Source organism: Oncorhynchus mykiss, chromosome 10, assembly GCF_057628025.1.
Source record: "Oncorhynchus mykiss isolate SJ-2025 chromosome 10, ASM5762802v1, whole genome shotgun sequence".
Classification (NCBI taxonomy): Eukaryota; Metazoa; Chordata; class Actinopteri; order Salmoniformes; family Salmonidae; genus Oncorhynchus; species Oncorhynchus mykiss.
In genome coordinates this window covers 2,582,501-2,608,293 of record NC_143031.1, presented here as the reverse complement: position 1 = coordinate 2,608,293, position 25,793 = coordinate 2,582,501, and the positions used below count along the sequence as shown (strand labels likewise).

Here is a 25,793-nt window from a genome sequence, read left to right as displayed (position 1 = left end):
TTATTCACCAACCCAAGAAGGAGCTGGGAGTATTCACCAACCCAAAGAAGAAGGAGCTAGGAGTATTCACCAACCCAAGAAGGAGCTGGGAGTATTCATCAACCCAAAGAAGAAGGAGCTGGGAGTATTCACCAACCCAAAGAAGAAGGAGCTGGGATTATTCATCAACCCAAAGAAGAAGAAGCTGGGAGTATTCACCCACCCAAGAATGGGCTGGGAGTATTCACCAACCCAAGAAGGAGCTGGGAGTATTCATCAACCTAAAGAAGAAGAAGCTGGGTGAATTCACCAACCCAAGAAGGAGCTGGGAGTATTCACTAACCCAATGAAGAAGCTAGGAGTATTCACCAACCCAAAGAAGAAGGAGCTGGGAGTATTCATCAACCCAAAGAAGAATGAGCTGGGAGTATTCACCACCCCAAAGAAGGAGCTAGGAGTATTCACCAACCCAAAGAAGAAGGAGCTGGGAGTATTCACCAACCCAAAGAAGGATCTGGGAGTATTCATCTCAACAGTCCTCCTTTCGTGTATTTTAAATAGATGAGTTTACAGCCCCGCCAGATAAGCCTCCACCCCACTTCTACTACGCTCCAGCTCCCCCAGTACTCTCCTGGGCCCGGTTTCCCAAAAGCATAAGGTTAAGGTCATTGTCAGAAGCATAGGATATAACTGGGCCCATGACTCTGAAGAGGAAAAGGCAGTAATACTGCTGACAGAAACACTGAACATGTGGCCATCTTGGCCATGTTCTGTTTATAATCTCCACCCGGCACAGCCAGAAGAGGACTGGCCACCCCTTATAGCCTGGTTCCTCTCTAGGTTTCTTCCTAGGTTTTGGCCTTTCTATCTAGGGAGATTTAAGATTTTCAAGCCGATTTAAGTCAAACCAACTCCAGTGTAGATTTGGCCATGTGTTTTAGGTTATTGTCCTGCTGAAAGGGGAATTCATCCCCCAGTGTCTGTTGGAAAGCAGACCGAACCAGGGTTTCTTCTAGAATTTTTCCTGTGCTTAACTCTATTCTCTAGTCCTGCCGATGACAAACATACCCACAACATGATGCAGACACCACTTCTACAATGTTGATCCATCCCCAGCTGTCTTCTATCACAGCCATTAAACTCTGTTACTGTTGTTACAACTTCTACAATGTTGTTGATCCATCCTCCGTTGTCTCCTATCACAGACATTAAACTCTGTTACTGTTGTTACAACTTCTACAATGTTGTTGATCCATCCCCAGCTGTCTTCTATCACAGACATTAAACTCTGTTACTGTTGTTACAACTTCTACAATGTTGTTGATCCATCCCCAGCTGTCTTCTATCACAGACATTAAACTCTGTTACTGTTGTTACAACTTCTACAATGTTGTTGATCCATCCCAGCTGTATTCTATCACAGACATTAAACTCTGTTACTGTTGTTACAACTTCTACAATGTTGTTGATCCATCCCCAGCTGTCTTCTATCACAGACATTAAACTCTGTTACTGTTGTTACAACTTCTACAATGTTGTTGATCCATCCCCAGCTGTCTTCTATCACAGACATTAAACTCTGTTACTGTTTTAAAGCCACCATTGGCCTCATGGTGAAATCCCTGAGCGGTTTCCTTCCTCTCCGGCAATACAGCATCCGAAGTGTAATTAATAACTTCACTATGCTCAAAAGGACATTCAATGTCTGGATATTTTTGTTCTACCAATAGGTGTGAGGCATTCAAAAACCTCCCTGGTCTTTGTGGTTGAATCTGTGCTTGAAATTCACTGCTCAACTGAGGGACCTTACAGATTATTGTATGTGTGGGGTACAGAGATGAGGTAGCCGTTCAAAAATCATGTTAAACGCTATTATTGCAAACAGAGTGAGTCCCTGCAACTTATTATGTGACTTGTTAATTAAGGATCGGTGTCCCGCTAGCGTGTCAACTTCCGGTGAAACTGGAGGACGCGCAATTCAAAGAAATTATCTTGTTAATTCTTGTTAATCTAACTGCACTGTCTGATTTACAGTAGCCATTACAGTGAAAACATGCCATGCGATTGTTTGAGGACAGTGCCCCACATCAAAATATTTTTCCACCAGCACAGGTTTCATACAATCACATACAGCGATAAAATATTAACTTACTTTTTGAAAATCTCCCTCTGATTTGTCATCCAAAGGGTCCCAGCTACAACATGTAGTGTTGTTTTGTTAGATAAAATCCTTCTTTATATCCCAAAAAGTCTATTTAGTTGGCTCCATTGATTTGACTAATCCATTCGTTCAATTTGCAGAGAAAGGAATCCGAAAATCTACCCCTAAACTTTGTTTCAGCGAGGCAAAATACGTTTCTATTTACTCCTCAGATATCCTAAAATGTAATCAAACAATAATATTCATTACGGAAAGAGGTATGTTCAATAGGAAAATGATTTTAGCAGGTGTGTAATGTCTTCATGGCGCGAGCAAACATTAATTTCCAAGATTGTGTCCTTCCACTAAAACTGATTTGTCGTATTTGTTTTTGTAGTTACAAGCCTGACACCTTGAGCATATACTGCTGACACCCTGTGGAAGCCATAGGAATTGCATCCAGGGAGCTAATTTTCAATATGACCATTTACTTGCATTTCGAAGAGGATGGACTCTCCAAAGAAAATGCTGGTTGTTTTTTCTTTGAATTTTCAACAACCATATCTATTGTGTTATATTCTCCTACATTATTTTAACATTTCTACAAACTTCAAAGTATTTTCTTTCCAATGGTACCATTATATGCATATCCTGGCTTCAGGGTCTGAGTTACTTTGGGCTTCAGGGTCTGAGTTACTTTGGGCTTCAGGGTCTGAGTTACTTTGGTCATTCAGGGTCTGAGTTACTTTGGGCTTCAGGGTCTGAGTTACTTTGGTCATTCAGGATCTGAGTTACTTTGGGCTTCAGGGTCTGAGTTACTTTGGTCATTCAGGGTCTGAGTTACTTTGGTCATTCAGGGTCTGAGTTACTTTGGGCTTCAGGGTCTGAGTTACTTTGGTCATTCAGGGTCTGAGTTACTTTGGTCATTCAGGGTCTGAGTTACTTTGGTCATTCAGGGTCTGAGTTACTTTGGTCATTCAGGCAGGTAGTGGAGAGAAAAAGCAGCCTAGTCCTAAGAACATCTATATAGGCCATAGCAAAGGAGTTGAATACTTATTGACCCAAGATATTTCATCTTTCCATCTTGAATTAATTTGTAAACATATCTAAAAACATAATTTCACTTTGACATTATGGGATATTGTATGTAGGCCAGTGAAAAACAATCGAAATGTACTCAATTTAAAATTCAGGCTGGAAAAAGTCAAGGGGTATGATAACTTTGAAGGCTCACTGCCATTGTTTTGGTAAACAACTAAGGTATGTGGTTGGACAATTGTAAACATCTCAAATTCATAGACAGATACATGGACGTAAGATGTCATTATCAATTTAATGTATCTAATTTGAGAGGAAAGATGGACCTTAATATTATAAAAAGCCATTTAAAATAAATGTTTTCGAAGAGAATATGTGTGTTTACCCTCTTCTTGGTGTTCTCCACTCTCTTGGTCTAATCTCTTATTTATCTGATGGCTGTAAGAGGTTCTGATATATCTGGTATTCTGTTATTCATCGTATATACAGTATCTATTATTGAACTGGAAGAAACTGTTTATGAACTATTCATCCAAACCAGACCTGGCTTCTTCTCTTCTCTTCTCTGTCCCTGTTTCATACACCCTCAACAAGGTCCTTCGTTTTCTTTGTTCACATAATTAGGCTCTCTTACCGTAGACGTAGAGTATGTATTCTGCACTGCTGGTGCCTAGGTGGTTGGAGGCCACACAGCGGTAGGTGCCATTGTCTGTCTTGTTAAGGGCGGAAAAGGTGAGTTCTCTTCCCTGCACGATCATTCTCTCCAGGTCTGGTAGCTCTCCTCCATCCTTAGTCCACAACACAGGGTCTGGCCTTGGGGTGGGAGTGGAGGGGGGGGGGGGTGGTTTAGAGAAGGGGAGAGAGGTGGGTGGGGTTGAGGGGAAATAAAGAGAAGGAAGGACGGGGCAGAGAGGGGAGAGGGAGGGAGATAAGGAGTGGGAAGAGAGGGGAGAGGGAGGGGAGGGAGATAGGGAGTGGGAAGAGAGGGGAGAGGGAGGGGAGGGAGATGAGCAGGGAGAAGAGAGGGGGGAGGGAGGGAGATAGGGAGGGGAGAGGGAGGGGGAATGAGATAGGGAGGGGAGAGGGAGGGGAGGGAGATAAGGAGTGGGAAGAGAGGGGAGAGGGAGGGAGATAGGGAGTGGGAAGAGAGGGGAGAGGGAGGGGAGGGAGATAGGGAGTGGGAAGAGAGGGGAGAGGGAGGGGAGGGAGATGAGCAGGGAGAAGAGAGGGGGGAGGGAGGGAGATAGGGAGTGGGGAGAGAGGGGAGAGGGAGGGGGACGGAGATAGGGAGTGGGAAGAGAGGGGAGAGGGAGGGGGAGGGAGATTGGGAGTGGGAAGAGAGGGGAGAGGGAGGGGAGGGAGATGAGCAGGGAGAAGAGAGGGGAGAGGGAGGGAGATAGGGAGTGGGGAGAGAGGGGAGAGGGAGGGAGATGAGCAGGGAGAAGAGAGGGGAGAGGGAGGGAGATAGGGCGTGGGAAGAGTGGGGAGAGGGAGGGGGAGGGAGATAGGAAGGGAAGTGGGAAGGGAGGGGAGAGTGAGGGGGAGGGAGATAGGGAGTGGGAAGAGGGAAGGGAGCGGGAAGAGAAGGGAGAGGGAGGGGGATGAGGAGGGGGAGGGGGAGGGAGATGACGAAAAGGAGAGGCAGGAAGACGGGGTAGAGTGGGTGAGAAAAAGACAGAGACAGACCTTAGACACCGTGAAATGTTCACATTTGCCAGATGATTTTCTCTAATTAGTCTTCCAAATGTTGACGTAAACGTCCTTGTAAACCTGTTAGGTTAAGGTTCAATAACTCGTCATTTAGGTTCAATACCTCGTCATTTAGGTTCAATACCTCGTCATTTAGGTTCAATACCTCGTCATTTAGGTTCAATACCTCATCATTTAGGTTCAATACCTCGTCATTTAGGTTCAATACCTCGTCATTTAGGTTCAATATCTCGTCATTTAGGTTCAATACCTCGTCATTTAGGTTCAATACCTCGTCATTTAGGTTCAATACCTCGTCATGGATTTTTTATTGTTTGCACCAAACCACAATTTTTTATATTCAGTTGAAGTGGGAAGTTTACATACACCTTAGCCTAATATATTTAAACTGACATTCCTGACTACTACAAAATCCCTGTTTTAGGTCAGTTAGAGTCACCACTTTATTTTTAAGAATGTGAAATGTTAGAATAATAGTAGAGAGAATTATTTATTTCAGCTTTTATTTCTTTCATCACATTCCCAGTGGGTCAAAAGTTTACATACACTCAATTAGTATTTGGTAGCATTGCCTTTAAATTGTTTAACTTGGGTCAAATGTTTCGGGTAGCCTTCCACAACCTCCCCACAATAAGTTGGGTGAATTCTGGCCCATTCCTCCTGACAGAGATGGTGTAACTGAGTCAGGCCTGTAGGCCTCCTTGCTCACACGCTTTTTCAGTTCCGCCCACACATTTTCTATAGGATTGAGGTCAGGTCTTTGTGATGGCCACTCCAATACCTTGACTTTGTTCTCCATGAGCCATTTTGCCACAACTTCGGAAGTATGCTTGAGTCATTGTCCATTTGGAAGACCCATTTGCGACCAAGCTTTAACTTCCTGACTGATGTCTTGAGATGTTGCTTCAATATATCAAAATAATTATCCTTCCTAATGAAGCCATATTTTTTGTGAAGTGCACCAGTCCCTCCTGCAGCAAAGCACCCCCCCAACATGATGCTGCCACCCCCGTGCTTCACGGTTGGGATGGTGTTCTTTGGCTTGCAAGCCTCCCCCTTTTTCCTCCAAACATAACGATGGTCATTATGGCCAAACAGCTCTGTTTTGTTTCATCAGACCAGAGAACATTTCTCCAAAAAGTACGATCTTTGTCCCCATGTGCAGTTGCAAACCGTAGTCTGGCTTTTTTATGGCGGTTTTGGAGCAGTGGCTTCTTCCTTGCTGAGCGGCCTTTCAGGTTATGTCGATGTAGGACTCGTTTTACTGTGGATATAGACACCTTTGTACCTGTTTCCTCCAGCATCTTCACAAGGTCCTTTGCTGCTGTTCTGGGATTGGTTTACACTTATCGCACCAAACTACGTTCATCTCTAGGAGACAGAACGCGTCTCCTTCCTGAGCGGTATGATGGCTGCATGGTCCCATGGTGTTTATACTTGCGTACTATTGTTTGTACAGATGAACATGGTACCTTCAGGCATTTGGAAATTGCTCCCAAGGATGAACCAGACTTGTGGTCTACAATTTTTTTTCTGAGGTCTTGGCTGATTTCTTTTGATTTTCAGATGATGTCAAGCAAAGAGGCACTGAGTTTGAAGGTAGGCCTTGAAATACATCCACAGGTACACTTCCAATTGACTCAAATGATGTCAATTAACCTCTCAGAAGCTTCTTCTAAAGCCATGACATCATTTTCTGGAATTTTCCAATCTGTTTAAAGGCACAGTCAACTTAGTGTATGTAAACTTCTGACCCACTGGAATTGTGATACAGTGAATTATAAGTGAAATAATTATAAGTGAAATAATCTCAAGGATGATCAATGGAAACAGGATGCTTCCATTGAATGTAAATATTAAATAAATATTTCTTAATTTTTGTATTTTTTTAAATAAAGAAAAATGCTGTTTTGACACCTTTGCAAACATAAAAAAAAACTGTTTTTGCTTTTCGTCTTTATGGGGAATTGTGTTTAGATTGATGAAGAAAAAATACCTTTGTTTTCAGACCCCCTGACTTTTTCCAGTTTTTGTTACAGCCTTATTCTAAAATATATTAAATACACTGTGATATTATAAATATAACTATACTACCATTCAAAAATGTTAGAACACCTACTAATTCAAAGGTTTTTCTTTATTTGTACTATTTTCTACATTGTAGAATAATAGTGAAGACATCAAAACTATGAAATAACACATATGGAATCATGTAGTAACCAAAAAAGTGTTAAACAAATCAAATTATTTTTTATATTTGAGCTTCTTCAAAGTAGCCACCTGTTGCCTTGATGACAGCTTTGCAAACTCTTGGCATTCTCTCAACCAGCTTCATGAGGTTATACACTATTATTATACTATATTTATAGGAGGTACACAAACAAAACTTAAAGGATATGCTTTTTATTAGCAAGGATGTTTGCATGGAGGACTGACTTACGATGGGTTTCCCTTTGATACACACTCCAGCTTCAGGTACTGACCCTCCTGAGGGAACGTCAGCGACTGGGTGATCAACACACGAGGAGCATCTGGAGAAATACACACAGAAAAATGTTTTCATTTTTTATTTTTGGGGGGGAATATTTAGAAAAAAAATTGTGTGATTGCATGTGTGTATGTCTGACAGTGTGTATCTGTTTGGAGACAGAGAGCTGTACTATAGTCCCAGGACTCCCAGTGAAACCTCTAGTACCTCAGTAACTTCTTGTGGCATCAGTGTCACTCGGTGTGTGTGTGTGTGTGTTGAGTCACTCAGTGTGTGTGTGTTGAGTCACTCTGTGTGTGTGTGTGTGTGTGTGTTGAGTCACTCGGTGTGTGTGTGTGTTGAGTCACTCGGTGTGTGTGTGTGTGTTGAGTCACTCGGTGTGTGTGTGTGTGTCAAGTTACTCGGTGTGTGTGTGTGTTGAGTCACTCGGTGTGTGTGTGTGTTGAGTCACTTGGTGTGTGTGTGTGTGTTGAGACACGGTGCGTGTGTGTGTGTTGAGTCACTCGGTGCGTGTGTGTGTGATGAGTCCCTCGGTGTGTGTGTGTGTGTTGAGTCACGGTGCGTGTGTGTGTTGAGTCCCTCGGTGTGTGTGTGTGTTGAGTCCCTCGGTGTGTGTGTGTGTGTGTTGAAATGTGTGATTGCATGTGTGTATATCTGACAGTGTGTATCTGTTTGGAGACAGAGAGCTGTACTACAGTCCCAGGACTCCCAGTCACGGTGCGTGTGTTTGTGTTGAGTCACGGTGCGTGTGTTTGTGTTGAGTCACAGTGCGTGTGTTTGTGTTGAGTCACGGTGCGTGTGTTTGTGTTGAGTCACGGTGCGTGTGTTTGTGTTGAGTCACGGTGCGTGTGTTTGTGTTGAGTCACAGTGCGTGTGTTTGTGTTGAGTCACGGTGCGTGTGTTTGTGTTGAGTCACGGTGCGTGTGTTTGTGTTGAGTCACAGTGCGTGTGTTTGTGTTGAGTCACGGTGCGTGTGTTTGTGTTGAGTCACGGTGCGTGTGTTTGTGTTGAGTCACAGTGCGTGTGTTTGTGTTGAGTCACGGTGCGTGTGTTTGTGTTGAGTCACGGTGCGTGTGTTTGTGTTGAGTCACGGTGCGTGTGTTTGTGTTGAGTCCCAGTGCGTGTGTTTGTGTTGAGTCACGGTGCGTGTGTGTGTTGAGTCACGATGCGTGTGTTTGTGTTGAGTCACAGTGCGTGTGTTTGTGTTGAGTCACGGTGCGTGTGTGTGTTGAGTCACGGTGCCTGTGTGTGTGCAGCCAGAGATGTGCAATCCCAGTGGAAGACATTAGTTTGAATTCGTTTTGTTTTAACAAACCTTAACCCTTAACTTCGAAATATGCAAAGAATGTCTCATTCTGCAGTGAGACAGTGAGAGAGGAGAGTGTGTGTGTGTGTGTGTGTGTGTGTGTGTGTGTGTGTGTGTGTGTGTGTGTGTGTGTGTGTGTGTGTGTGTGTGTGTGTGTGTTATACTCACAGTGCACCTCCAATACTTCAGTAGTCTGTTGTGGTGTCTGTAACAGGGCGACATGGTCTACTTTACAGGTGTACGCTGCCCCATCATCGTCCCTGTCAACTAGCAGCTGTAGAGAACTGGTCACTGTGAAGGTCTTTCCACTGGCATTCACCTCCTTGGCACCTGAAACACACAGCATTGGTGGGTTAAAACAACATTAATCACAGGTAGGATTTTGAATCCTGGCCTCCTGCTCAGGAAACCAACACTTTAACCAATTTGACCAAGAGGATGAACCGTCTCGGGCAGAGGGTGATACTGACTTCATTTCGCAGGCAGAGCCGCCTCATCACGATAGTGTGAGTCCGTTCCTCGCTTCAAATACAACACAATCATAAAACGGAATGTCACTTTATTTCAGTATAACATTACTATCTCAAAGAAGACATTCACTGAGGAATTCAACTTTGATGCTTCAGACAGACAGACAAACAGACAGTCTATTTGGCGAGACGCACTCAGACACAGAAACACCTGTCCTCCCTGGTAAAACACTGACAACATTCAGATCAGACTCATCTTCACCACAAAAACAAACAGTACACCATGGGGAGTGTCTGAGTGTCTGAGTGTCTGAGTGTCAGTGTCTGAGTGTCTGATTATCTGAGTAGTAGAGTAGAGGTCTGTGAGAGCCAGAAATCTTGCTTGTTTGTAGATGACCAAATACTTATTTTCCACCATAATTTGCAAATAAATTCATTAAAAATCCTACAATGTGATTTTCTGGATTTTTTTTCTCTCATTTTGTCTGTCATAGTTGAAGTGTACCTAGGATGAAAATTACAGGCCTCTCTCATCTTTTGAAGTGGGAGAACTTGCACAATTGGTGGCTGACTAAATACCTTTTTTTGCCCCACTGTATATAAAAAAAATACTTGATATACCTCTACCAGTATGCCGTCAAGCCCTGGGGGTTTTCCAGACTGAAAGGATTTAATAGCCTCAAAAGTTATTACTCTCTCATATGGCCTACGCACTGATCTTTCTGTACATTTTACTATTATTTGGAAAGAGTTCCTTCCTCGTAATTCAGCGGGTATGAGAAGGAAAAGACAACATCTGCTTAAAATATCGATCTTCCCCTTTAAAGATATCATTCTGAGAATCATAGACGACTCCATCTTCAGTAACGAGTTTCTGCTAATTATTTTTGTTAGCGTTCCTTCCTGTGTTGGAGATTCAGGAAGAATTGTGTGATTTTTCTCCATATTCCATCCAGTTTGCTTTATTTTTGTGATTACATTGGATCGTTCTTGAATAAGTTCCTCAAGTTCCTTTTGTTTTACTCTTATTTTACTCTTATACTCTTATACTCTTACAAACTTATTTTGTATCTCTGTAGTATCGTTTTTTATTGCTGTCTACCTGTTCTATTAGATCATGGATTTCCCTTGACATTTTCACTTAGGGGGTGTACTCACTTTTGTTGCCAGCGGTTTAGACATTAATGGCTGTGTGTTGAGTTATTTTGAGGGGACAGCAAATGTGCACTGTCATACAAGCTGTACACTCACTACTTTACATTGTGGCAAAGTGTCATTTCTTCAGTGTTGTCACATGAAAAGATATACTCAAATATTTACAAAAATGTGAGGGGTGTACTCACTTACTGTATATCTCACTAGGGTCGGGGTTTTTTAGTCTCCAAATATACACTGTTTCTAATGTGTCCATAATATTTGTAAATTCCTTAAGGGCACGGTGATGATAGTTTGTAGAGCGGTTACTATACTTATTTCACCCCTTACTATAACTGGCTATACTTATTTCACCCCTTACTATAACTGGCTATACTTATTTCACCCCTTACTATAACTGGCTATACTTATTTCACCCCTTACTATAACTGGCTATTCTTATTTCACCCCTTACTATAACTGGCTATTCTTATTTCACCCCTTACTATAACTGGCTATTCTTATTTCACCCCTTACTATAACTGGCTATACTTATTTCACCCCTTACTATAACTGGCTATACTTATTTCACCCCTTACTATAACTGGCTATACTTATTTCACCCCTTACTATAACTGGCTATTCTTATTTCACCCCTTACTATAACTGGCTATACTTATTTCACCCCTTACTATAACTGGCTATACTTATTTCACCCCTTACTATAACTGGCTATACTTATTTCACCCCTTACTATAACTGGCTATACTTATTTCACCCCTTACTATAACTAGATACTATTGACCATAATTAGTGCTTGTAAAGTTACTGCCATAAGAGGTATAATGGCGGTCAAACTAGAGATTTCAAATGTCTGATATTTATAATTCAAGAAACAGGTTCTAGCAGTATGTTTTATTCCCTTGGCTGGTGCCTGTGAGCCACAGATGGTAAAACATGTTGAGATATTATGTGTGTAGTAGATCTCAGGAGGTTGTGTTATATTGGATGTGATTTAGTGACAGTGTCTAGATGTGTAGTAGATCTCAGGAGGTTGTGTTATATTGGATGTGATTTAGTGACAGTCTATATATGTGTAGTAGATCTCAGTAGGTTGATGTGTGTTATATTGGATGTGATTTAGTGACAGTCTCTAGATGTGTAGTAGATCTCAGGAGGTTGATGTGTGTTATATTGGATGTGATTTAGTGACAGTCTCTAGATGTGTAGTAGATCTCAGGAGGTTGTGTTATATTGGATGTGATTTAGTGACAGTGTCTATATGTGTAGTAAATCTCAGGAGGTTGTGTTATATTGGATGTGATTTAGTGACAGTGTCTATATGTGTAGTAGATCTCAGTAGGTTGATGTGTGTTATATTGGATGTGATTTAGTGACAGTCTCTATATGTGTAGTAGATCTCAGTAGGTTGATGTGTGCTATATTGGATGTGATTTAGTAACAGTGTCTATATGTGTAGAAAATCTCAGTAGGTTGATGTGTGCTATATTGGATGTGATATAGTGAGAGTGTGTACAATGTCTGTATAAGAGTAAGACTATAATGTGTGATGTCTAAATAAATAATAACTTTGAGTGTCTATGTGTGTAACATGAAGTTGCGTATAGCCTTAATATTCATGATGATAACTGTAATCCCTATCGTATCACCATCATAGTTGAATCTCAATTACCTTTATCATCATTTTCGTAGAAAAAACACTTTAAAGTATTTTATACTTAAGTACTTTCCACCACGGCTGGATCTGACTTTGTACAAACCCAACTTTTTGATTGATCGCTCTACTCTCTCTCTTTCTCCCTCTTTCTCGTTTTTCTCCCCCATCTCCTTCAGCCTATCGTCTCCCCCCCCTCCAGTCTGTCCAGGCGATGCTAACGCAGCAGAGCTGTCAATCACCTGGTCTCTGGGGGGGAAGCAGGCTCTGAGCCTCAACAGGAAGTGACTAAGCATGCAGAACACCTGATTTAGAAAAGCAGAGGAGCGAGAGAGAGAGAGAGAGAGAGAGAGAGAGAGAGAGAGACAGAAACAGAGAGAGAGACAGAAAGACAGAGAGAGAGAGAGAGAGAGAGAGGGAGAGAGACAGAGACAGAGAGACAGAGACAGAGACAGAGAGAGAGAGAGAGAGAGACAGAGAGAGAGCGAGAGGGAGACAGATAGAGAGAAAGAGAGAGAGAGAGAGAGAGAGAGAGAGAGAGAGAGAGAGAGAGAGAGAGAGAATGAGAGAAAAGAGAGTTGCAGAGCTGTCGGCGTCTTATCCCCATTGGGTAGTATTGATGAGAAGACAGAGGGAAAGGGAGGAGAGTGAGAGAACGAGAGGCGCTGTCGGCGTCTTATCCCCATTGGGTAGTATAGATGAGAAGACAGGAGGAAGGGAAGGAGAAGGAAAGTAAACAGTTTATTCGGGATAAGCACACAAATAAACACACTTAGTCAGTCGCTAAGTGTGTCTGACGTTCACACAAATGGTTTGTGAAGCTTGTTATCAGCGACAGAGGGATGAGGAGAGGAAAGAGAGGGATGAGGAGAGGAAAGAGAGGGATGAGGAGAGGAAAGAGAGGGATGAGGAGAGGAAAGAGAGGGATGAGGAGAGGAAAGAGAGGGATGAGGAAAGGAAAGAGAGGGATGAGGAGAGGAAAGAGAGGGATGAGGAGAGGAAAGAGAGGGATGAGGAGAGGAAAGAGAGGGATGAGGAGAGGAAAGAGAGGGATGAGGAGAGAAAAGAGAGGGATGAGGAGAGGAAAGAAAAGAGAGGGATGAGGAGAGGCAAGAAAAGAGAGGGATGGGGAGAGGAAAGAGGGATGAGGAGAGGAAAGAAAAGAGTAGGATGAGGAGAGGAAAAATAGGGATTAGGAGAGGAAAGAGAAGAGAGGGATGGAGAGAGGAAAGAGACTGATGAGGAGAGGAAAGAGAGGGATGAGGAGAGGAAAGGAAAGGAAAGAGAGGCATGAGGAGAGGAAAGGAAAGAGAGGGATGAGGAGAGGAAAGGATAGAGAGGGATGAGGAGAGGAAAGGAAAGAGAGGGATGAGGAGAGGACAGAGAGGGATGAGGAGAGGAAAGAGAGGGATGAGGAGAGGAAAGAGAAGGATGAGGAGAGGGAAGAAAGGGCTGAGGAGAGGAAAGGAAAGAGAGGGATGAGGAAAGGAAAGAGAGGGATGAGGAGAGGAAAGAAACGGATGAGGAGAGGAAAGAGAGGGATGAGGAGAGGAAAGAGAGGGATGAGGAGAGGCAAGGAAAGAGAGGGATGAGGAGATGAAAGAGAGGGATGAGCAGAGGAAAGGAAAGAGTGGGATGAGGAGAGGAAAGGGAGGGATGAGGAGAGGAAAGAAAAGAAAAGATAGGGATGAGGAGAGGAAAGAAAAGAGAGGGATGTGGAGAGGTAAGAGATGGATGAGGAGAGGAAAGAGAGGGATGAGGAGAGGAAAGAGAGGGATTGGGAGAGGAAAGGAAAGAGAGGGAGGAGGAGAGGAATGAGAGGGATGAGGAGAGGAAAGAAAAGAGAAGGATTAGGAGAGGAAAGAGAGGGATGAGGAGAGGAAAGAGAAGATTGGGATGAGGAGAGGAAAGAGACTGATGAGGAGAGGAAAGGGAGGGATGAGGAGAGGAAAGGAAAGAGAGGGATGAGGAGAGGGAAGGAAAGAGAGGGATGAGGAGAGGAAAGGATAGAGAGGGGTGAGGAGAGGAAAGGAAAGAGAGGGATGAGGAGAGGAAAGAGAGGGATGAGGAGAGGAACGAAAAGAAAAGAGAGGGATGAGGAGAAGAAAGAGAAGGATGAGGAGAGGAAAGAGAGGGATGAGGAGAGGAAAGGAAAGAGAGGGATGAGGAGAGGAAAGAGAGGGACGAGGAGAGGAAAGAAAGGGATGAGAAGAGAAAAGAGAGGGATGAGGAGAGGAAAGAGAGGGATGAGGAGAGGCAAGAAAAGAGAGGGATGAGGAGAGGAAAGAGAGGGATGAGGAGAGGCAAGAAAAGAGAGGGATGAGGAGAGGCAAGAAAAGAGAGGGATGAGGAGAGGAAAGAGAGGGATGAGGAGAGGAAAGAGAGTGATGAGGAGAGGAAAGAGAGGGATGTGGAGAAGAAAGAGATGGATGAGGAGAGGGAAGAGAGGGATGAGGAGAGGGAAGAGAGGGATGAGGAGAGGAAAGAGATGGATGAGGAGAGGAAATAAAAGAGAGGGATGAGGAGAGGAAAGGAAAGAGAGGGATGAGGAGAGGAAATCAAAGAGAGGGATGAGGAGAGGAAAGAAAAGAGAGGGATGAGGACAGGAAAGAAAGGGATCAGGAGAGGAAAGAAACGAGAGGGATGAGGAGAGGAAAGGAAAGAGAGGGATGAGGAGATGAAAGAGACTGATGAGGAGAGGAAAGGAAAGAGAGGGATGAGGAGAGGAAAGGAAAGAGAGGGATGAGGAGAGGAAAGGAAAGAGAGGGATGAGGAGAGGAAAGGAAATAGAGGGATGAGGAGAGGAAAGAGAGGGATGAGGAGAGGAAAGAAAAGAAAAGAGAGGGATGAGGAGAGGAAAGAGAAGGATGAGGAGAGGAAAGAGAGGGATGAGGAGAGGAAAGAAAAGAGAGGGATGAGGAGAGGAAAGAGAGGGACGAGGAGAGGAAAGAAAGGGATGAGGAGAGAAAAGAGAGGGATGAGGAGAGGAAAGAGAGGGATGAGGAGAGGCAAGAAAAGAGAGGGATGAGGAGAGGCAAGAAAAGAGAGGGATGAGGAGAGGAAAGAGAGGGATGAGGAGAGGAAAGAGAGTGATGAGGAGAGGAAAGAGAGGGATGTGGAGAAGAAAGAGATGGATGAGGAGAGGGAAGAGAGGGATGAGGAGAGGAAAGAGAGGGATGAGGAGAGGAAAGAGATGGATGAGGAGAGGAAATAAAAGAGAGGGATGAGGAGACGAAAGGAATGAGAGGGATGAGGAGAGGAAATCAAAGAGAGGGATGAGGAGAGGAAAGAAAAGAGAGGGATGAGGACAGGAAAGAAAGGGATCAGGAGAGGAAAGAAACGAGAGGGATGAGGAGAGGAAAGGAAAGAGAGGGATGAGGAGATGAAAGAAAAGAGAGGGATGAGGAGAGGAAAGAGAGGGATGAGGAGAGGAAGGAGAGAGATGAGGAGAGGAAATAAAAGAGAAGGATGAGGAGAGGAAAGAGAGGGATGAGGAGAGGAAAGAGAGGGATGAGGAGAGGAAGGAGAGGGATGAGGAGATGAAAGAAAAGAGAAGGATGAGGAGAGGAAAGAGAGGGATGAGGAGAGGAAAGAGAGGTATGAAGAGAGGAAGGAGAGGGATGAGGAGAGGAAAGACAGGGATAAGGAGAGGAAGGAGAGGAAAGAGAGGGATGAGGAGAGGAAAGAAAAGAGAAGGATGAGGAGAGGAAAGAAAAAATAAGGATGAGGAGAGGAAAGAGAGGGATAAGGAGAGGGATGAGGAGAGGAAAGAGAGGGATGAGGAGATGAAAGGTAAGGAAAGAAAGGGATGAGGATATGAAATGTAAGGAAAAAAAGGGATGAGGAGAGGCCAAATGAAAACAAACAATTAAAATGGAAGAAAACAACACTTCTGTTGTTCTGACTGACCTCTGACTGACCTCTGACTGACCTCTGCTGTACGACTGAGACCTCTGACTGACCTCTGACTGACTTCTGCTGTATGACTGAGACCTCTGACTGACCTCTGACTGACCTCTGACTGACCTCTGCTGTACGAATGAGACCTCTGACTGACCTCTGACTGACTTCTGCTGTATGACTGAGACCTCTGACTGACCTCTGACTGACTTCTGACTGACTTCTGCTGTATGACTGAGACCTCTGACTGACCTCTGACTGACCTCTGACTGACCTCTGCTGTACGACTGAGACCTCTGACTGACCTCTGACTGACCTCTGCTGTACGACTGAGACCTCTGACTGACCTCTGACTGACCTCTGCTGTACGACTGAGACCTCTGACTGACCTCTGCTTTACGACTGAGACCTCTGACTGACCTCTGCTGTATGATTGAGACCTCTGACTGACCTCTGACTGACCTCTGACTGACCTCTGCTGTATGACTGAGACCTCTGACTGACCTCTGACTGACCTCTGCTGTACGACTGAGACCTCTGACTGACCTCTGACTGACCTCTGCTGTATGACTGAGACCTCTGACTGACCTCTGACTGATCTCTGCTGTACGACTGAGACCTCTGACTGACCTCTGACTGACCTCTGACTGACCTCTGCTGTATGACTGAGACCTCTGACTGACCTCTGACTGACCTCTGACTGACCTCTGACTGACCTCTGCTGTATGACTGAGACCTCTGACTGACCTCTGACTGACCTCTGCTGTATGACTGAGACCTCTGACTGACCTCTGACTGACCTCTGCTGTACGACTGAGACCTCTGACTGACCTCTGCTGTATGACTGAGACCTCTGACTGACCTCTGCTGTATGACTGAGACCTCTGACTGACCTCTGCTGTATGATTGAGACCTCTGACTGACCTCTGACTGACCTCTACTGTATGACTGAGACCTCTGACTGACCTCTGACTGACCACTGACTGACCTCTGCTGTACGACTGAGACCTCTGACTGACCTCTGACTGACCTCTGACTGACCACTGACTGACCTCTGCTGTACGACTGAGACCTCTGACTGACCTCTGACTGACCTCTGCTGTACGACTGAGACCTCTGACTGACCTCTGCTGTATGACTGAGACCTCTGACTGACCTCTGACTGACCTCTACTGTATGACTGAGACCTCTGACTGACCTCTGACTGACCTCTGACTGACCTCTGCTGTATGACTGAGACTTCTGACTGACCTCTGACTGACCTCTGACTGACCTCTGACTGACCTCTGCCGTATGACTGAGACCTCTGACTGACCTCTGCTGTATGACTGAGACCTCTGACTGACCTCTGACTGACCTCTGCTGTATGACTGAGACCTCTGACTGACCTCTGACTGACCTCTGCTGTACGACTGAGACCTCTGACTGACCTCTGCTGTATGACTGAGACCTCTGACTGACCTCTGCTGTATGACTGAGACCTCTGACTGACCTCTGCTGTATGATTGAGACCTCTGACTGACCTCTGACTGACCTCTACTGTATGACTGAGACCTCTGACTGACCTCTGACTGACCACTGACTGACCTCTGCTGTACGACTGAGACCTCTGACTGACCTCTGACTGACCTCTGACTGACCACTGACTGACCTCTGCTGTACGACTGAGACCTCTGACTGACCTCTGACTGACCTCTGACTGACCTCTGCTGTACGACTGAGACCTCTGACTGACCTCTGCTGTATGACTGAGACCTCTGACTGACCTCTGACTGACCTCTACTGTATGACTGAGACCTCTGACTGACCTCTGACTGACCTCTGACTGACCTCTGCTGTATGACTGAGACCTCTGACTGACCTCTGACTGACCTCTGACTGACCTCTGACTGACCTCTGCCGTATGACTGAGACCTCTGACTGACCTCTGCTGTATGACTGAGACCTCTGACTGACCTCTGACTGACCTCTGACTGACCTCTGCTGTATGACTGAGACCTCTGACTGACCTCTGCTGTATGACTGAGACCTCTGACTGACCTCTGCTGTATGACTGAGCCCTCTGCTGTACGACTGAGCCCTCTGATGGGTGTTGTGTGTGTGTATTCATCCCTTGTAGTTTCATTTAAAGAGACTCTGTCATGCAGGGCTCCCTATTGTTTTCATTATACCTTTATTTAAAAAGTCAGTTAAGAACAAATTCTATTTTTTCAATGACGGTCTAGGAACAGTGGGTTAACTGGTCTAGGAACAGTGGGTTAACTGGTCTAGGAACAGTTGGTTGACTGGTCTAGGAACAGTGGGTTAACTGGTCTAGGAACAGTGGGTTAACTGGTCTAGGAACAGTGGGTTAACTGGTCTAGGAACAGTGGGTTAACTGGTCTAGGAACAGTGGGTTAACTGGTCTAGGAACAGTGGGTTAACTGGCCTAGGAACAGTGGGTTAACTGGTCTAGGAACAGTGGGTTAACTGGTCTAGGAACAGTGGGTTAACTGGCCTAGGAACAGCCTGCCTTGTTCAGGGGCAGAACGACAGATTTGTACCTTGTCAGCTCGGGGATTCAATTTTGCAACCTTTTGGTTAAAAGTCCAACACTCTAACCACTAGGCTACCTGCCGCCCATACACTCTAACCACTAGGCTACCTGCCGCCCCTACACTCTAACCACTAGACTACCTGCTGCCCCTACACTCTAACCACTAGGCTACCTGCCGCCCCTACACTCTAACCACTAGACTACCTGCCTCCTCTACACTCTAACCACTAGGCTACCTGCCTCCCCTACACTCTAACCACTAGACTACCTGCCTCCTCTACACTCTAACCACTAGGCTACCTGCCGCCCCTACACTCTAACCACTAGGCTACCTGCTGCCCCTACACTCTAACCACTAGGCTACCTGCCTCCCCTACACTCTAACCACTAGGCTACCTGCCTCCTCTACACTCTAACCACTAGGCTACCTGCCGCCCCTACACTCTAACCACTAGAAAACCTGCCTCCTCTACGCTCTAACCACTAGACTACCTGCCTCCTCTACACTCTAACCACTAGGCTACCTGCCGCCCCTACACTCTAACCACTAGGCTACCTGCCACCCCTACACTCTAACTACTAGACTACCTGCCTCCTCTACACTCTAACCACTAGGCTACCTGCCGCCCCTACACTCTAACCACTAGGCTACCTGCCACCTCTACACTCTAACCACTAGAGTGGGCCACAGTGTCTCCTGACCCCTCCTGTCTCAGCCTCCAGTACTTATGCTGCAGTAGTTTATGTGTCGGGGGGCTAGGGTCAGTTTGTTATATCTGGAGTACTTCTCCTGTCCTATTCGGTGTCCTGTGTGAATCTAAGTGTGCGTTCTCTAATTCTCTCCTTCTCTCTTTCTCTCTCTCGGAGGACCTGAGCCCTAGGACCATGCCCCAGGACTACCTGACATGATGACTCCTTGCTGTCCCCAGTCCACCTGACTGTGCTGCTGCTCCAGTTTCAACTATTCTGACTTATTATTATTCGACCATGCTGGTCATTTATGAACATTTGAACATCTTGACCATGTTTTGTTAGAATCTCCACCCGGCACAGCCAGAAGAGGACTGGCCACCCCACATAGCCTGGTTCCTCTCTAGGTTTCTTCCTAGGTTTTGGCCTTTCTAGGGAGTTTTTCCTAGCCACCGTGCTTCTACACCTGCATTGCTTGCTGTTTGGGGTTTTAGGCTGGGTTTCTGTACAGCACTTTGAGATATCAGCTGATGTACGAAGGGCTATATAAATACATTTGATTTGATTTTGATTTGATTTAGACTACCTGCCCCCCTACACTCTAACCACTAGACTACCTGCCCCCCTACACTCTAACCACTAGACTACCTGCCCCCCTACACTCTAACCACTAGGCTACCTGCCTCCTCTACACTCTAACCACTAGGCTACCTGCCTCCTCTACACTCTAACCACTAGACTACCTGCCTCCGCTACACTCTAACCACTAGGCTACCTATCCCCCCTACACTCTAACCACTAGACTACCTGCCTCCTCTACACTCTAACCACTAGGCTACCTGCCGCCCCTACACTCTAACCACTAGGCTACCTGCCTCCCCTACACTCTAACCACTAGGCTACCTGCCTCCTCTACGCTCTAACCACTAGGCTACCTGCCGCCCCTACACTCTAACCACTAGGCTACCTGCCTCCTCTACACTCTAACCACTAGGCTACCTGCCGCCCCTACACTCTAACCACTAGACTACCTGCCTCCACTACACTCTAACCACTAGGCTACCTATCCCCCCTACACTCTAACCACTAGACTACCTGCCTCCTCTACACTCTAACCACTAGGCTACCTGCCGCCCCTACACTCTAACCACTAGGCTACCTGCCGCCCCTACACTCTAACCACTAGGCTACCTGCCGCCCCTACACTCTAACCACTAGGCTACCTGCCGCCCCCACACTCTAACCACTAGGTTACCTGCCGCCCCTACACTCTAACCACTAGGCTACCTGCCGCCCCTACACTCTAACCACTAGGCTACCTGCCGCCCCTACACTCTAACCACTAGGCTACCTGCCTCCTCTACGCTCTAACCACTAGGCTACCTACCGCCCCTACACTCTAACCACTAGGCTACCTGCCGCCCCTACACTCTAACCACTAGGCTACCTGCCGCCCCTACACTCTAACCACTAGGCTACCTGCCGCCCCTACACTCTAACCACTAGACTACCTGCCGCCCCTACACTCTAACCACTAGACTACCTGCCTCCTCTACACTTTAACCACTAGACTACCTGCCTCCTCTACACTCTAACCACTAGGCTTCCTGCCGAGCCTACACTCTAACCACTAGGCTACCTGCCGCCCCTACACTCTAACCACTAGGCTACCTGCCACCTCTACACTCTAACCACTAGACTACCTGCCCCCCTACACTCTAACCACTAGACTACCTGCCCCCCTACACTCTAACCACTAGACTACCTGCCCCCCTACACTCTAACCACTAGACTACCTGCCCCCCCCCCTCCCTACACTCTAACCACTAGACTACCTGTCCCTACACTCTAACCACTAGACTACCTGCCCCTACACTCTAACCACTAGGCTACCTGCCGCCCCTACACTCTAACCACTAGACTACCTGCCCCCCTACACTCTAACCACTAGACTACCTGCCGCCCCTACACTCTAACCACTAGACTACTTGCCGCCCCTACACTCTAACCACTAGACTACCTGCCCCCCTACACTCTAACCACTAGACTACCTGCCCCCCTACACTCTAACCACTAGACTACCTGCCCCCCTACACTCTAACCACTAGACTACCTGCCCCCCTACACTCTAACCACTAGACTACCTGCCGCCCCTACACTCTAACCACTAGGCTACCTGCCGCCCCTACACTCTAACCACTAGACTACCTGCCCCCCTACACTCTAACCACTAGGCTACCTGCCCCCCCTACACTCTAACCACTAGGCTACCTGCCGCCCCTACACTCTAACCACTAGACTACCTGCCCCCCTACACTCTAACCACTAGACTACCTGCCGCCCCTACACTCTAACCACTAGACTACCTGCCGCCCCTACACTCTAACCACTAGACTACCTGCCCCCCTACACTCTAACCACTAGACTACCTGCCGCCCCTACACTCTAACCACTAGACTACCTGCCCCCCTACACTCTAACCACTAGGCTACCTGCCCCCCCTACACTCTAACCACTAGGCTACCTGCCGCCCCTACACTCTAACCACTAGGCTACCTGCCCCACCTACACTCTAACCACTAGGCTACCTGCCGCCCCTACACTCTAACCACTAGACTACCTGCCTCCTCTACACTCTAACCACTAGGCTACCTGCCGCCCCTACACTCTAACCACTAGGCTACCTGCCCCACCTACACTCTAACCACTAGGCTACCCGCCGCCCCTATTCCCTATACGTTTGACCAGGACCCAGAGGGTGCAATTCGGATCCAGAGACTATTTGGATTGTCTTGTTCAGGTGATGATAAACATCCTCTCCTCTCCTCTCCTCTCCTCTCCTCTCCTCTCCTCTCCTCTCCTCTCCTCTCCTCTCCTCTCCTCTCCTCTCCTCTCCTCTCCTCTCCTTATTAGCCTAATCAAGGCCTTAACGATCTGTCCTCTCTAACAACAGACTGATAGTATCAACATCCCAAAACAGACAAGATCTAACATGTTGTCATACTCAGATACCATCAGTGATCTTGGGCTCTTTATCCCCAATCACACTGACAGCTGCAGGATTTAGATGAGCTGGAGTCGGATGGGGGATCGGATATTGGGCCTGAAATCGATGTTGTTGATGATAATGAGTCCTCATCTGATTGACTTGGAGCCTCCACCTCCGGGTCTCGCCGCAGAAAAACCAGAACAGAGCCAACTGAGACAGTGACCCCAACCACCACAATGAGACAGGAGTCTGGTAGAAACCAGAACAGAGCCAACTGAGACAGGAGTCTGGTGGAAACCAGAACAGAGCCAACTGAGACAGGAGTCTGGTAGAAACCAGAACAGAGCCAACAGAGACAGGAGTCTGGTACAAACCAGAACAGAGCCAACTGAGACAGTGATCCCAGCCACCCCAATGAGACAGGAGTCTGATAGAAACCAGAACAGATCCAACTGAGACAGGAGTCTGGTAGAAACCAGAACAGATCCAACTGAGACAGGAGTCTGGTAGAAACCAGTAGATGAACATGGATACTTTACTGTCCTGTGTTCTACTGTGTCCTAAAGCAGATACTTTACTGTACTGTGTTCTACTGTGTCCTAAAGCAGATACTTTACTGTACTGTGTTCTACTGTGTTCTCTAGCAGATACAGTACTGTACTGTGTTCTACTGTGTTCTCTAGTAGATACAGTACTGTACTGTGTTCTACTGTGTTCTCCTGTGTTCTCTAGTAGATACAGTACTGTACTGTGTTCTACTGTGTTCTCTAGCAGATACAGTACTGTACTGTGTTCTACTGTGTTCTCTAGCAGATACAGTACTGTACTGTGTTCTACTGTGTTCTCTAGCAGATAATTTACCAATCAGGAACAATGATAGACAGCTGTCCCTGATTGAGAATCATTCCCCGCCAAAACATAGAAACACAGAACATAGAGTTGCCCACCCGAGTCACACCCTGACCAACCAAACATAGAGAATAAAAAGATCTCTACGGTCAAGGCGTGACAATGTGACATCCTGCCCTTTTCCCGCCATCGTCATAGCGGACTCTGACTGGGGGTCCGACTCGCTCAGGCAGAAAAACATTTGCACCTCTTTTCAATGTTGATTTGAAAGTTATTATAGAAAACAGAACGGTGTCAAATCATTTTTTGGGCAAACGTCCTTTCTGGATTTAAAAGTACTACTAGAAGTTATCATCTAGTTTTATAAAAAGTATCTTTAATCCGATTACAATATTTTTGATGGTAACATAAAGGATTACAGTTCAAGTCTTTTTTGTAATCTGTAAATCTGTAATCTGTAAATCTGAAAATCTGTAAATCTGTAATTCTGTAAATCTGTAAATCTGTAATTCTGTAAATCTGTAATTCTGTAAATCTGTAAATCTGTAACAGTAATCTGTAACTATTAACTCCCCACCCATTCAAATAGACAATATCACCATCATCTATAACTGAATGTCGACTGAATTATTTGTTTTCTGCTATTTTATGAAAGGCATAACCTATTTCAATAAAATATTGTAATTCTTAACTTTTTAATGAACTCTTAATGAATGACCTATGACATATCCCTGTTAAATAAACACATTTTAAATCAACAATATGCTTTTTGAAAGAGAGTTTTGTTTTGTCAATCCAGGTGCCCAGACATTGAGGAATCGATCACTGAGGACACGATCACTGAGGGCACGATCATTGAGGACACGATCACTGAGGACACGATCACTGAGGACACGATCACTGAGGACACGATCACTGAGGGCACGATCATTTAGGGCACGATCACTGAGGACACGATCACTGAGGACACGATCATAGAGGACACGATCATTGAGGACACGATCAGTGAGGACACGATCATTTAGGGCACGATCATTGAGGACACGATCATAGAGGACACGATCATTGAGGGCACGATCATTTAGGGCACGATCACTGAGGACACGATCACTGAGGACACGATCACTGAGGACACGATCACTGAGGACACGATCACTGAGGGCACGATCATTGAGGACACGATCACTGAGGACACGATCACTGAGGACACGATCACTGAGGGCACGATCATTTAGGGCACGATCACTGAGGACAGGATCACTGAGGACACGATCACTGAGGACACGATCATTGATGACACGATCACTGAGGACACGATCATTTAGGGCACGATCATTGAGGACACGATCATAGAGGACACGATCATTGAGGGCACGATCACTGAGGGCACGATCACTGAGGACACGATCATTTAGGGCACGATCACTGAGGACACGATCATTGAGGACACGATCATTGAGGGCACGATCACTGAGGGCACGATCACTGAGGACACGATCACTGAGGGCACGATCATTTAGGGCACGATCACTGAGGACACGATCACTGAGGACACGATCACTGAGGACACGATCATTGATGACACGATCACTGAGGACACGATCATTTAGGGCACGATCATTGAGGACACGATCATAGAGGACACGATCATTGAGGGCACGATCACTGAGGGCACGATCACTGAGGACACAATCATTTAGGGCACGATCACTGAGGACACGATCATTGAGGACACGATCATTGAGGGCACGATCACTGAGGGCACGATCATTGAGGACACGATCATTGAGGACACGATCACTGAGGACACGATCACTGAGGACACGATCACTGAGGGCACGATCATTTAGGGCACGATCACTGAGGACACGATCATTGAGGACACGATCATTGAGGACACGATCATTGAGGACACGATAATTGAGGGCACGATCACTGAGGACACGATCATTGAGGACACGATCATTGAGGACACGATCATTGAGGACACGATCATTGAGGACACGATCATTGAGGACACGATCATTGAGAGCACGATCATTGAGGACACGATCATTGAGGACACGATCATTGACGGCACGATCATTGAGAGCACGATCATTGAGGACAAGATCATTGAGGGCACAGAGAGATGAGAGAGAGAGAGAGAGGGAGCGATAGAGAGAGAGAGAGGGGGAGAGAGAGGGAGAGAGAGGGAGAGAGAGAGAGAGAGAGAGAGAGAGAGAGAGACGGGAGAGAGAGGGAGAGAGAGAGGGAGAGAGAGAGAGTGAGAGAGAGAGAGGGAGATAGAGAGAGAGAGAGGGAGAGGGAGAGGGAGAGAGAGAGAGAGAGAGACGGGAGAGAGAGGGAGAGAGAGAGAGGGAGAGAGAGACGGGAGAGAGAGGGAGAGAGAGACGGGAGAGAGAAATAGAGAGAGAGACGAGGGAGAGAGAGAGGGAGAGAGAGAGAGGGGAGAGAGAAATAGAGAGAGAGAGAGAGAGAGAGAGAGAGAGAGAGAGAGAGAGAGAGAGAGACGGGAGAAAGAGGGAGAGAGAGAGAGGGGAGAGAGAAATAGAGAGAGAGAGAGAGATGGGAGAGAGAGGGAGAGAGAGAGAGAGAGAGGGAGAGAGAGAGAGAGAGAGAGAGAGAGAGAGAGAGAGAGAGAGAGAGAGAGAGAGAGAGAGGGGGGGACAGGGGGACAAACACCTGCCTGGAGGTGACAGCATTCCCTCCCACATATGCCCCCTAGGCACAACTATGACAACATAACCAACAAAAACGGGTCACAACTCCTGCAGCTCTGTCGCACGCTGGGTATGTACATAGTCAACGGTAGGCTTCGAGGGGACTCCTATGGTAGGTACACCTATAGCTCATCTCTTGGCAGTAGTACTGTAGACTACTTTATCA

At 46.2% G+C, this 25,793-nt stretch overlaps 1 protein-coding gene across 4 annotated transcripts in view; it reads right to left on the bottom strand.

Annotated features, from left to right (window-relative positions):
• LOC110511297 (cell adhesion molecule 2) overlaps positions 1 to 25,793 on the bottom strand; it is a 473,792-nt gene that overhangs the window by 82,748 nt on the left and 365,251 nt on the right. For all 4 annotated transcript variants that reach the window (XM_090188763.1, XM_090188764.1, XM_090188762.1 and 1 more), the window contains 3 exons: positions 8,830 to 8,991; positions 7,308 to 7,398; positions 3,792 to 3,970 (listed from right to left, as the gene is read on the bottom strand). In XM_090188763.1, coding sequence (XP_090044889.1) covers positions 3,792 to 3,970; positions 7,308 to 7,398; positions 8,830 to 8,991 — 432 coding nt within the window. The remainder of the gene's footprint in view (positions 1 to 3,791; positions 3,971 to 7,307; positions 7,399 to 8,829; positions 8,992 to 25,793) is intronic.